General features: G+C 37.4%; 1 protein-coding gene across 2 annotated transcripts in view; it reads left to right on the top strand.

Annotated features, from left to right (window-relative positions):
* LOC576911 (guanine nucleotide-binding protein G(o) subunit alpha) overlaps positions 1 to 14,898 on the top strand; it is a 44,149-nt gene that overhangs the window by 18,440 nt on the left and 10,811 nt on the right. For both annotated transcript variants that reach the window (XM_011663515.2, XM_003728435.3), the window contains exons 4-5: positions 6,737 to 6,878; positions 11,804 to 11,964. In XM_011663515.2, the coding sequence (XP_011661817.1) occupies positions 6,737 to 6,878; positions 11,804 to 11,964 (303 nt within the window). The remainder of the gene's footprint in view (positions 1 to 6,736; positions 6,879 to 11,803; positions 11,965 to 14,898) is intronic.

The raw sequence follows: 14,898 nt of genomic DNA on the forward strand, positions 1-14,898 counted from the left end.
AAGTAACAGCATCGAATAATCACGTGCTTAGCATACTATACCGGGCTGGGGAGCTAGAGACTGGGGACTGTGGACGATCTTTCCCCGTTCTTGTTAATCGATAACGTGTGTAGCTGGTTCCGTTCTTCCAAGAAGTTATCGTTCGTGTGTTGATTTGGGGCCTGTTTTCCAACTACACCATATGATGATATCAAAGCCCACGACATCTGTGCATCTAGACAATTTAAAATATTCGATCTTGAAGGTGCCATTATGATTGCTCCTATATCTACATGCAATTACAAATTAACCTTTGGTTAATTCGTTTATCGTAGGCCTTCTTCGAAAGATTCAGGTTTAACGCGTAATTACTCTGCCTTCCAAAGAATCGCGAAATTTCTTTATGACGTCACGACACAACTTCACGGCTTTCTATACAACTGCGTCCTAGTATCATCGTAAAATGATGTACCGACCCAAGACATCTAGAGGTATAGGCCTGTATGATTACGTTGAAGTTACAATTAACCCTAAGTCACCTTCGGTGAAGGGATCGCCGTGAGCTCCACCGCTGCAGCATGTACATATAGTGCTAAAACCGGGTTTAAGACAATCTTAATAGTATTAATATTTAATTTTATTTTGGGTTTTTAATTACACATGTTTATGATTGTGATTTTATTAAATCTATAATAATAATAATATTAATCTTTTAAAGTCCACTCCAAATTGTATTAAGTTAAACCGAAAATGGAAATTCTTTTTGCCCAATTGATCGTGAGCCCGGCAGCTACTGAGCAGCGCCAGATCGACGTTGCTCTATCCCTTATTGTTGAACGTCAAACAAGGTAGCAGCAACTCCCGTCTTTTAACGTCTTTTGGTATGACGCGGCCGGGGTTCGAACCCACGACCTCCCGGTTGTGAGACGGACGCTCTACTGACTGAGCCAACACAATCATGCACATGACAATGTAATTCACATATGACAGCAAGAAGAACATATGTGCACATCATGTACATGACATAACAATAAATTGTAAACCCTTTCCTAACGTTAGATATTAATATGTATCATTATATATCATTTTGATAGCGGTGGTAGTAGTAGTAGTAATGATAATAAAACGGATTCTTAATAAACGCTGTATTAATTACGACGTAACCAACGCGGTGCTTATTACCCACCGGACTCACTGGATTCCGTTACGATTCTGCACAATTCTAGAGCACTCTCTCCACTCCTTGGGGGAGGGGGGGGGGCTTGCAGTCATCCGTTGTGAGAACAAAAAAGGATATTTAATGTATGAATATAGTCAAGGAAGATTTTTTGTTGGTGGGGGGGGGTGTGAACTGTTTAATTGCACCGAGAAAAAATTATACAACTAAAAATGAATATCATTTCGTGAATACTACTTTATATATAAACATATGAATGCATGTTGGCATAAATTATGTATATCACGCGCACACACACGCCCACACACAAACCCACGCACACTCATAAGTATAGGTGGAATCATAGTCACCATGACTGTTACTCCTAAAAGCCTTATCGGAAGGAGAAGTGGGATGAATAGGCAATCCCTATTTAGTTCTACTCTGAAAGCAAATGATTATCAAAAAGTGTATTGATCGGCACCACGTATTCAGCAGGCATGGCCATTAAGCATACCGGTCGAGAAAACTATAAATAATTTTCAGTTTGCCCTTTGTAGCCACCATACTATACACATCGATGCGAAAATATTTTCCAAGGTCAAATTAAGCGAGAAAAATCGTCGCTGGTCTTCAGGATAGGTCGATAGCTCGATATTATCCCAAACCCTTATTACAGTTGTATTGCACTATGTTAGAGCCTCTTGAAAGATTTGTTGGATGGTTAAACCATTGCAATATAGGAAATGATTTTCAATCGAATAGAGTGTATTTGAAAACTGCCAGGCTGATCGTCGGTTATATTCCTTTAAATCAAACATTTCCATGCTACACAATAATGATTGAATATTAACGATAAATATAAGCTTTAATCATAATGCTCAGGTGTAGGGCAAACTGATTTAACGTCGCTCTTTTGCTTCCAGAAAGCTACACATGTTATTATCCTGGCTTCAGGAACCGTTATAGGCGCACAGGGCATCCCGAACGGGTACCCACTGACTACACCTGGGTCAAGAATAGCAAAATGAGTTATAGGTTATAGTAGCTCACTATTCATTTAGCCACTTTTCTGCAAAAAAATCTGCGAGAAGAATATTACATTTTGAAAGACGAGCTTTCATGAACATGATAAACCTGACAAATACCTTGATCAGGGTTTGATGAAAATTATTTAAATGCTTTTAATGGATACAATGTCGTTATTACCTGGTTACATTATGGAACTTAATTAAGAACATTTTGTACTTATAGCAATGTTCCATAACTTTCATCCCTGTGAGTTAAAGAAATATATTTGTAATTTCTAAACAACAAAATATTAAGTTGTGAATGTGAGGATATGTAGTCATTCTCCGTGCCTTTTTTCCTTAATGTGTTCATTGGTAAAAACCAATCAAGCAGCCAGCCAAGCAAGCAGCCTACCAAACGAACCGACCATGAAGATGGTGATGCGAGATAAGTAAATTTGCGGTTTGCATATCGGAACGCTGGTCGGCATTATTAAGTTATGCATTACTCATAAACGTCAATGTGTGTGAACCACCCACCTTCTCACCCTCACACACTCACCCACATCATCATGAGACGTACACACCCACGCACTGAGTCTTCATGACAGCGACGGTTTGTTGCCGCGGGACACATGCAGCTCTCTCTCTTTCTCTCATCCTATCTCTCGCTATCTGTTTTACCTCTTTTCCTATCTCTCTCTCTCTCTCTCTCTCTCCCATTTTCTGTCTTTACCTTCCTTTCTGGATTCACGTTTACCGCTAAATCCCCCGAGTCTGCCTTTCAATTCTCCGTTTCATTATTTATATTTACTTCTCTATCTCTCTCTCCCTCTCTTTCTCTCTCAGACACACGCACACACATGTAAATACATGTTATATTACCCTTTCGTTCTCTCACTCTATGTGTTGTCTATGCCCCGGTAGTTCTCCATTTATGACTGATCTCCCACTTTTTCTTCTCGTTCTTCTTCCCCTGTCTTTTACTTTGAATGCACTTTTCTATTTTCCACTATCTACCTTGTTGTCTTTTATGATTTCATACGTAGTCATCATTACATAATTATAATTTATCATGTTATTCAATGTTTTTAAAGTCTCACCTTTAATGCTCATATTCAACGTTACGAAATGTAATTATTATTGTAGGAAAAATAACTGCCCACGAAGAGTTTTCAGGATAAATTCCGCAACTTCTGTTCTGAGAGTCTTCAGTTTTATTAAATAATTTTCTAGAAAGCTTTTTTGTCACTTAATCTATACACTTATTGGTTTTTAATCAAATTTGTAAAAAATATATAGAAAATGGCATTTATGCATGCGTTGGCGTGATTGCGTTGGATTGAACTATTAATGGTACTTTCCCTTGGAAACGGGAGCGAAATAACATTCGCAGTACATGTTCATCAGATTAGAGATCAATCGTAAACATCGCATAATGATTTTGTTTCAAACATTTGTTATAATGGTGTTGTAGCACATTATAAGCCATTACATTGCTCTGCTTTACATAATTTCTCATTAAATAGATTTCATTCAAGATTGATAAAACTCCTGTGTACATGCAATTTTTAAACACCTATACTTACAGGAAAATGAACAAAAGAGAAATTATAACGTTGAACGCCTTTTCCTCCTTTTTGCGTTGTCAGTTACAGGTAATTTACCCAAAGGGTATGAAGAATATAGGAAAAAGGGTTTTTATTGTTTTGTCTTTACCATCTTTGGTAACCCAATACTAAAATACAAGATAAGTTGGCCTTTAAGATTGGTGTGGGTGTTGTGGTGAAATCTCCGGCCGGGTAGCAAGGCGTGAAAGACCGGTCGGTGTGTAGCAGGGTGTGAAATGATTGTTGGTCCTAACAGGGCTTTCCTTCTCTGACAACCAAACATACCGTGCGGCAGGTGGATCTAGTGGTCCTTAAATGACCCCAAGCGCCTTCCCTTAACCCGTAAACTCTCTGAAGAATACCCCGCATATGCCTTCTCCAGAGACATCCTAGGCTCTGACAGTGAGAGAGCTTGGATACCGATCGAATCCATTCAAAAGGCCTTGGAAACCTAGGAGCATAGAATTGGTACTTTAATAATAGACAAGGGGAATAGCAGAGGTGTGCATGGTTTACATGGTGAAAACATCGATGAAAGACATAATCATTAAGACAGTGGGTTGTAAAACGGTTCGTGCACATGTTGTCTGGTTGTGATAAGGAAAAGTATACATCATCGCTTTTTATAGCTGCGATAGGGAGATTAAAACAGTTTTTTTATCAAGATGGGTCTTCATTTCAATTCAAGATCTGAAGGCACATTCTAATTATCGTGATTGCATGCTACGTAAAGTTAACTCTACTAAAAACCAAAAAAACATTTGGGAGAGTTTAAGAAGGGGAATTACAATGTTGATCTGAGATACCTATATCACATAGTCGTTATTTTCGTCAGAAAATTGTAGAAACTTCAGTTTAGTATATAATTATGTGTGTGTTTAAATATTTCTAAAGAATATATTAAAAATGTGGGAGGCACTGATGTAAACGCTATCGATGCGTTTTCTGTTGTCAAAATTGAATCAGAGAGAAAGAAGGATATGGCTGAAGATGACATGACATTTCAATCGGATATTTACTTCCTGTAAGGAGATCAATAAGCAACGAGTTTCTACCTTCGCATTCTCTTACAAATGAATCTTAGGGCTATTGTGTAGGCGTCTCCGTTCGCTAAATGCTTAATTTCCCTTCGTACATCTGTATTGGGTCGCTTTCAAAGGGCAAAAGTATTCCATCTTGAAGAAAAATACCATGTGGGAAGACTGTGGATAGAAATGTCGATATGATATCTCGTTCTAGTTAAACCCTTGACACTGGACATTTCACAAGTGTGATAAGCATGACAAATGAAGACGTAGAAGATAACGTATCTTTAGTCAATCCCACGTTAAACTATCTGTATCATTTATAACATTCGAGGTAATCAAGAGATAGATATGCCACCCACTGTAAGTTATACATCAAATATCACTTTCGTATGATAAGAACTCTTATATTATTATGTACAAATTCTATTATTTCATAATATTAATGATGATTTTCTTTAAAAAACCAACGTGGGGTAATATATAAGATTGTCATGTAACTTCATTATTTCCTGTTAATAATGATTTTCTTTAAAAGCAACATGTGGTATTAGTAATACATTTATGACAATCTTTACACAAAATATTGATGGCAAAGAGACACACCTAAACAAATTAGAATACAATGCGTTCGTTTGAAGAAGAATAAATCCTGGGTTATTCAAGTGAAAAAGTACATACAAACAACAATATCCGTTTCATGATACAGTTCTCTTAATAATTATATGTTCATTATATTTTCAACGTTAATGTTACGTTTAAGTTGTTTTCCATTACTATATGACATGATTAATCGTGACCAGTGACGAAAGCAAAGACGAATACAACGTCAAATCTTTATATTATTCATAGACAACCTCACTCGTGTTCTAGCTATATGATGAAAGTAAATTGACAGTGATTAATGTTTTGTATTTCAAAGTTTGTATGCATTAAATATTACTGGTTAGGTAACACGCTTTGTGTCGCCAGTCATTCCCGTCCAGTTTCCCGGTAAATTATGCTGGGTTTTTTTTTAAACACGTGTTTTCACTTGTCTTTATATTCCTGTTTCGCAGCACTGAGTTTTATTACATTCTAGTGGAATTCATTTTCTCTAGTTAGTCTTGTATTACATTGTATACAAATTTGATCACAGCTTCAATTGTGTATTAGAAGCTGTGAATGGAATGTAACAATTACAGTTACGGTTAATGTTCAGGGGCGGATCTAGCTTTTTGCTAAGGGGGGGGTTTGACCAAAATAATGACGATGCGGAGCATCGTCCACGAGCCGCGAAGCGGCGAGCCGATTTTTTTTTGGGTGTTTATTTGAACTCCGTAAGTGATGTTTTCCTGGCATCTATTAACACAATGGAGACCATAAAAAGCAGTGCATGATAACGTCTTTTTAAATCAAGTAACAGTAAATACACAGTTATATCCAGAGTTATCATGTGTTTGGTTAAGTTACCAGATGAGTTGAATATCTTCTCACAATATTTGCACTTGAAAGGGTTTCTCTCCAGCGTGCGTTCTTTTTTCTTTCTTTTTTTTCTTTCTTTTTTTTTTCTTTTTTTTTTTTCCTTTTTTTCCTTTTTTTTTTTTTTTGGGCCGCCCAAGGGGGGGGGGGGGGGGTTTAAACCCCCTAAACCCCCCCCCCGTAGATCCGCGCCTGATGTTTGGAATGAAAAATTAAATGGTTGGAGTGTGCATTAAACTTTAACAGATAGGAAGAATATATCCAAATGTTTCAGGTAATAAAAGAAAGTGTATTTCTTAGTTATGTCTTTCGTTTTGTGAAATGTGAAAGCACTCGAGCATACCGCGATTTTGGTAGTATTACAAATAATTAGCATTTGGGGACAAGTTCTCACATGATAATTAGGTATAGATCTTTTCTACTAATGCTAATCAAATAGCATCTATTTCCAAGACGACTTTCACAATACAAATTTCTTTTGTTTCTTTTTCACAGAATTATACATGAAGAGGGTTTCACAGCAGAAGACTCGAAGGTGTATAGACCTGTCGTATATAGCAACTTACTTCAATCAATGGTTTCAATGCTCAGAGCGAGAGAAAAGTTTGAAACTCCTTTCGGAGAGGAAGAGCGAGAGGTAAGCCGACATACTTAGCTTAAAGATAAGGTTGAATTCTCCACTAGGAGAAAGACTTGTGAGCTTTCATTTTTCATCCTCGTTTGTCCACACATGGAAGAATATTAGTAGTTATGTCTCAATTGGGAACTGTTTTCATTTGGTTTCAATACTCAAAGCAAGAGAAAAGGTTTGATACTCCTTTCGGAGAGGAATAAAAAAAAAAAAGGCAAAGACGATATACTTAACTTTAAGATTATGGTTGAGTTCTTCTACAGGGAAAATACGTATGAGTCTTACTGTTCATCCTATTTTCCCATATGTGTAAGAATATAATAGTAGTCATCTCTCAATTAATTGTGAATTGTTTCAATGCTCTAAACAAAAGTTGCAAAATTGGGAGTTCTCTTTAATATTCTTGTTATTCCTTTTTCTTTTAGAATATTATAGTAGCGTTGTACCATGACAATAATTTGCCTCTATTTGTTCGGACCAAATGGATGGAGCAAATCTACGATCTCTAAATCGTGCAAACTCTTCAACGATGAAGGAGTTGACGTAAAAAGGCCGCATCTGTGTCTTTTCCTTGTCATTGTTTATGATTTACTGCAAGGTTTAATCAGATTGATATAATTTTGAAACGGATGACTCCAATATCTCATAATGCACATAATGTAGTTCCGTTAACTGTGATCACCCTTCAAAGTGACTTCTTGACAGTTTCTTGCACAATGACATTACTTTACCAGGATAATTGTCTTCGAGGGTTACCATAAACTGTTGTAGCATCATCTTCAAGACTATGCATTTTTAATGCCCAATATCTTCATTCAACATTGTAATTGCGATTCCGTAATCAGTTTAGGACTTCATTGAAAAGTTATTTGTTAGCAAAAGGAAGTAAAGAAACTATAGCTATCATGAAAATTGATATGACAGAGATGCATCTTTTTGTTAGGTTCATATTGGAATGATAGTGTATTTGTGGGGACAAAAGCTACTAAATCTAACAGAATAAACTATGCGCGCATTGTAGGGCTATAATATTTTCCATGCGGATTGGAATCTAATAGACCTATATATTCAACGCCATTTAAACCACGCGAATTTCCAAAATGTGAAGGCTGATAAATTGCCTTGAAACAGAAAGAGGATTCACTTTCGCATTAGTTTAGAACAGAGGGGATAATTAATTCCACACTTGTATGCAGTCAAAAGTAATTGAACTCATATATCATGTATGTGTCAAAGTGTGTGTTAGTAGGAGTATTCGACATCTCGATACGTTAACGTGGTTATGAAAGTAATCATGATAATAAATTGGATTTATGTAGTATCAATTTGATTACATACTTCTGTCATGTTTCAATTATGCTCTTTATGCTAGTAAAGGTGAGGTTAATTATATTTCCTTAGTATTGTCTGTTCTTTGTTGGTAGTAATATTAGTACCGGAAATTATATCAATGCACGCTAAAATTCATAAAGCTTTTTGACAGGAAGGACAATTTATCTAAACGATTTACTTCTCTTTTCCTGCTTCGCTTGTAGATTAAAGGTAAATATAATGCTGGTCCTGATATATAATACAAATTAATTTAATGCTATCTATCTTTCTAGACATTTGGAATTTTAAAAAAATTGAATAAGTAATGACCTTTTTAAACAAATTATTACCGTCAAGTAGGTAACATTCTTTTTCGTTTTGGTCTCTCTCTATAAGCGACTCGGTTGATACATTTCCTTGCATATAATGTTAGTACAAGGTCATAAAATGAAATTTAACTCCGATTTTGGAAAAGCAAAAAGTATTTTACAGAAATATACTGGTAGACACATACAGGCACAGTACCGAATTGCACATGACTATGGGTATAAGATTGCTCGGCGTAGACGGGTATTACAGAGCAGCCTAATTCAAACATTTCCACGTACATGACCTTGGCAAAATGATCTCAGACGAGGATTTCAGTGATTATAGAGAAGCATTCTGGTTTCAATCTTACTCCTCTTAATGTGACGTGTACACAGCCGACGATCGATGATGCCCATATTTGCTCCAAGTCAAGAATAGCGTGGTGTGTAACCACACCTTTGCTCTCGCTCAACTCAACGAAGAGGAGAGCTAGAGAGAGAGAAAGCCTTTCTCCCTCGCTCTTTCTCTCCCCATCAATGTGGGCCAAGAATAGCATGCACGCACCACCAGGCCACACACAACGCACACACTCACACTTACACACACATACGCACACACACGCACCGCGTTTCATTCTCTCCACACACCCGTACACAAATCCCACGTAGTAGGCAATCCATCATCGCTGCAGACTTTACTGCACACTGATAAGTGACTGCGGATAAAAATAGCACATCGGGATTTTTTCCCCCTTGTGTGCGTTGTGTGCATGGTGTGTGTGTGAGTGTGTTCCGTGTGTTTGTGTATATGTAGAGCAAGGAGTTCATCGCGAGTACAAACATGGAGTAAGATGCTTTTCCTTATCGCCAATCGTGGTAATGCATAGTGTCTCACCACATTAACTGTGAATAAAATGTGTAAAAGCGACTGTGTAATGTTTACAACTACATTCTTTAAAACCATAGGTCGAATTCATTGGAGGTAGAAACACTAGATAAAGTGAGACATCCTTGCAGGTGTGATCGCGGCGCCTTGTTTCATATGATTATCCTATGACGATGTAAACATAGTGACGACATAGTTAGGTTAACGTGACGTCAAACGCTAGACGTTCAGCTGCATGTGTATTATGCTTTTTATTCTATGACGTCAATAATGTGTGGTAAGACTCAATATGTAGGTGCACGATCAATATCAATATACTACCCTCTTTCTCTTGCAAGCTCTTTTTTTCCTTATGACCTTAAAAATCTACAACCTCCATATACATTCCATTAGGTGTCCTAGCTGTCGAGTCTTCCACAGCGCAAACGTAATTTTGTTCGGGTGAAAATACAGAAACGATAGTTCTGCACATAAAGATTCTGAAAAATAACTTCATTATAATGAAATATTTGAAGGAAATCTTATGAAAGTCCTAACCCTGGCATTGTATTTAATTGAGGGAAAATTATTTAACATACAACTATTTCCGTATTCGTAATACTACCTAGGTGCACTCCTTGTGTCTTATCATTTTAGTTGTAGATAACAATCTGTATATTCACTGTCTTCACAGCCCTCACTCCCCTACAACAAAACATGGCTAAAAGTGTAATTCAAATTTTAATGAAAAGGCAAACGTCATAACCATAACAGATACTTCTGAAGACGGAGTTGAGATTGATTCTAAATTGGTCACTCATGAAACAATATTTTGTAAAAGCAGTACCGAATTCATTGAAGAACTAGTAACTACATAAACCACTTTATTCCAAGTGCTCTACAAATACTTACCCTTATTTTTGACAACTTACCACTTGACAAAAACGTAGTGTACGTCGGAAATTCGTGAACTGATAAAAATCGTTGGATTCAAAGCATGAATCTTCTATTTTCCATCATTTACCCTTATTTAGATAAACATATCTTCACTATTATTTTTCTTATTCAATGGTGGCAGATTTCTTTAATTATTTTGTTCTATTTCAAAAACCATAATGCATACTTTACCAGGCATAATGGAGCATCTTGTGTTAATCAAAACATGGGATTTTTTGTTTAATGCATAGACAAAAATAACATGTATTCAAAAATGAAATTATTAAAAAGTGATATTCTAAAAAGAAATTACGGTTTTGCATTGCTTCAAAGAAAGAATTTTCAGACTAATACAAAATAGGATATGATTTTTTTTATAGATCTGGAAGTTATAGAACGCTACGAAAATGCATTGGGAATATATGAATTCCCGTCAGAGTTTCAATCGTCATATTGCTGAGGATTTCCTGCACATAAAATGCATGCTCGTTAAACCACGTGTGTGTAGGCTTTATAGTGCTAGTACATTCCCTGTGTTTGCGCTGGCTTATAGTTTCTGAGTCTTTCTCTTTACTTCGGAGATCCGTCAACTTAAAATGCGATGGGTTCGTGACCTTTCCGTTGATCAGATCAGCGCGTTTTTTTAGTCGTCACTAAATGGAATGCATTAATCTCGTGGAGGGCTTGACGGGAAGCCGACCATCCCGCGTCGTACCCGGGTCAACAGCCGCCATTTATATATTTCCTCAAGCGAACGTGTAGAGAAAGATATGACGGATATAAAGGCGTGAAAAAAGAACAAAAGGTAACCTCATATACCCGAGCGTTGTGGGGTAGATTGTAATTTTGCTGTAAATTTAAGATAAATGTTGACTCTTGGTCTATGATGAAATAGTGCATCTGATATGTGGAAGGAACTATTGTCTTTAAACAATAAATAACATTACAAATACAGATGTATTACAATAAAGAAAACGGTTGATTTCGAGAAGAGTCGAAAATCAAGAATTTTTTATCTTATTTAAATGTTTGCTTCAGTTAAAAAATAATGTATAATAGTTCATTATAATGCTAAGTAATGGCACCTTTCATGCTTATAGAGTGACGGATGTTCTGCAATGTGCACCCCGACCACAACAACCCGGACACCAGGCGCGATACCTCAGTCGGTAGAGCAGTGGTCTCGTAATCCGGTGACCCGGGTTCGAAACCAAGGCGATATGCGCCAGCCAGTGCCCTTTGGTTAGGCATTAGTCCTCATTACCAGGTCATTCGGAGAGGACCTAAAGCCGTCGGCCGTTTGGTTGCTCACTTACAAGCATTTATGCTTTCTTAGCAGTCAGGTTAAATAACCACCACCATTCAAAAATGCTAACAGTAGCCCGGACAGAAGTCCTCCGGGCGATCGGTTTGAAGTAGGGCTGGAATTTGTTTGGCGATGCTACTGAAATATTAATGCCGAAAAACTTCAGAATGCCTGTATCTAAGTTCATTTTCATTTGCATTTGCAGGAGGACGCTCAGCTAGTATATGACACAGTGAGTAAGCTCCAGGATTCAGCACCCTACTCCCCCTCACTCACAGCTGCAATCCAAAGACTTTGGACGGATAGTGGCCTCCTGGAAATCTTCAACAGAGCACGGGAGTACCAACTCAATGATTCAGCCAAATAGTAGGTCGCCCATGTTTACCCTTTGTAGTCCTACGTGTCTTTTGCCCTTCGACAGACTACAGGGGTTCCAACTTAATGATTCAGCCAAATGTTTAATCCACAAGGATTACCCTCTGTCAACCTACATTCCTGTTTTTCAATGGCCCATTAACCCATAGGTAGGTATGTTAAACCAGTACCCCTACACTTTCCCAAGAGCCAGAAGTGCGTAGATTCTCAATAAATGTACACGATCGAACGCCCTTCTTGCCGCCATACTACAAAACCTCCACGGAGTAGGATGAATGGGACGTTGGACAAAATGGAAACAATGGCCAATGGGAAGTTAGTAGGACAAATGGATCGTTGGACCCGGGGCCCGTTTCACAAAACTTGTCATCGGTGACAAATGACAGTCTTTGTATTAAGCTACTGAAATTCTTGCTTCTGATTGGTTCTCAGCCGATTTGTCACTGATTTTTGTAATATGTCATTGAAAAAAGGCTTTGTGAAACGGGTCCCAGTTCTAATAGATCAATAGGGGGTAACGACTATTGAGAGTAGAGCAAATTGAAGCCAGGTTGGTTCAGCGGTAGAGCTGTGGCCTTGGAGATCCCATGTTCGAAACTACTAAAAGAATTCTGAGAGGGAGAAAGGTGGTAAGTAATTGGTGCAGTAATTTTGATCGAAAAGATTTGTAGGTCATCTAATGTGATGTCCTTTCAACTGAACCTACTGATGATGGAACATTTATAAATTGGATCCTCATGTGACTTTCTATTAAAGTCTACACTTCTAAACCCATTTAAGAACTTTCCTAAATCTTCATTGTCAAAGGTATAGCAATGGGAGGTAAACGACCAGAGTGATTGGTTGTTTTAGAGAACAAATAAAATGGCTTGTGTCCATGGGGGTATCCAAGGCCAGCATTGGGTATAGGAGATGTGCCACCGCATGATAGAATATGCCCAAAACTTATGTGCGCATATGTGCGTGACACTACCATCTGACCATAATAGCTATTTGTTAAGACGCTTTCTGTTACCATTCCGTACCTCATTAATGGAAGCAGTAATAACATTCGTAATTGTGAGACTCGGACTTCGTCAGAAATTTGTGTGAATGACTTGTCAGTGCGCATAGGTATGTATGTATGTATTGTAAGACCAAAATAATTTTTAATCAATATCAAAGTGTACGAACGGGTTCACTTGCGTCGTGACCCTATCGGTAAAAATCAACCGTTTACTTGTACAATGGTCATGCGTGCAATGCCATATTTAGAAAAGAAATATATATTGACCTTTATCAGTACTAGTTCGTATACTGACATATGTTTAAAAGTGCGCTTTGTATTGCTGTTTTTCACATTTTTCATAAATGTAACATATTCCTACGACTTATGTATCTTACGCTTTAAAACTTTACACTTAAGCTCATAATATTTTATACCCACCAATAATTAAAATCTTTGTTCCAAAGTCTATCGATTGGAAGATGGTTTAAAAATTGAGTCCAGAATTGGAGCGAAATGTAAGAGCTGATTGGCGATTTAAATAAACTATTTTTGAATGCTAGCTCTATTCATGAAATATACATTTACATATATATATATATATATATATATATATATAAATATATACAACATGGCCGATATTTAGAAGAAACGAAGTCAGGTAACTAGTTCAAATTCAGTGAGACTGGCTAATCACATATTATGTACATGATTGGGAGTGTGGCGCACATTTTACACACTATCCCCATGCATGCGAAGGCGCGTTGTTTTGTAGTTGCAAACTGCAAGGGCGACACGAGAGCATGCATGCAGTTTGAAAGCGCATTGGAAATCACGTAATATGTATGGCGGCTTTGAATAATGCGGCAAGGCGAAATACAACCCCGACTTGACCCGTTGGTCACAACTACGTTGCCCCGTACCGTCGGTGACTCATGCATAGCCATGAATGCCCTAGCTAGTGCTCCAAAATACAGACGACCAGACGGACATGTACAGTATGGCTGTAGCTAAACAGTAGTATAAACGAGATATCTTTAAATCAATGTGCATCATTGTCCAGAGTAAAGGTAAATGTAGTTTCCATTGAGTGACAATATGCAGGCTGCGGTATCTGTGTCCGTAATTCAACTTAAAAAGAACAATTTGCAACCGCACAGTAGGATCGAAGTGAGTAATTCCTTAAAGAACAGACCGATTCACATAGATGAAATAGAATGGATTGTTTCAGATAGTCCATCAGCAGTGTTTTAATCTTCCCAAGCAAACTCAATTACAGGGCCCTTAGGAAGAACAGTGTTAATTATGATTAGGCTACCCTCAAAGATGATAATAATTAAGAAAATTATTTTAAGCGCAGTTAGATATGTCAAAAGGGCAGGTTTCAAATTCAAAAAAGATTTTCTTTCAACATTCTAATGTTAACTAACAATAGTTAGAATTTAAAAAATATATATGTACAAAATATGTACATAATCCTTCAAAGGAGCTTGAAATTATGTTCTTATATAGAGTAAGCAGATTAATAATGATAGTTTATTTTCATAGCTGGTTAACAGTTGACATCAAAACACGGAATCGTTTAATATTATACACCATGTCAATGGTGTGCAGTACATTTCACAGGGAAGCGTATCGGCGCCGTTATTCTTTAATACAGTTACAGAAACTTATATGGAGAATCTTATAAATGTATAGTGATGATAACAATAATAGTATGGCGCTCGTGCCTATCAGACTTCACACTCCTCGGATTCAGTATTGCTGCCATTATATATGGCGTTCTAGAATTTCAAGGATTTAATTCATGCCAGGTACCCATTTACTTCACCAGGGTCGAGTGTGGTATTAGATATAGATGTGTATCGCCAAAATACATTAGTACCGGAACTCGAACCGCGAACCATGTGATCCACAGTCCGTGTCCACTAGGCCACGAC

This window comes from Strongylocentrotus purpuratus, unplaced genomic scaffold (assembly GCF_000002235.5).
Source record: "Strongylocentrotus purpuratus isolate Spur 01 unplaced genomic scaffold, Spur_5.0 spur5_scaffold_8, whole genome shotgun sequence".
NCBI lineage: Eukaryota > Metazoa > Echinodermata > Echinoidea > Camarodonta > Strongylocentrotidae > Strongylocentrotus > Strongylocentrotus purpuratus.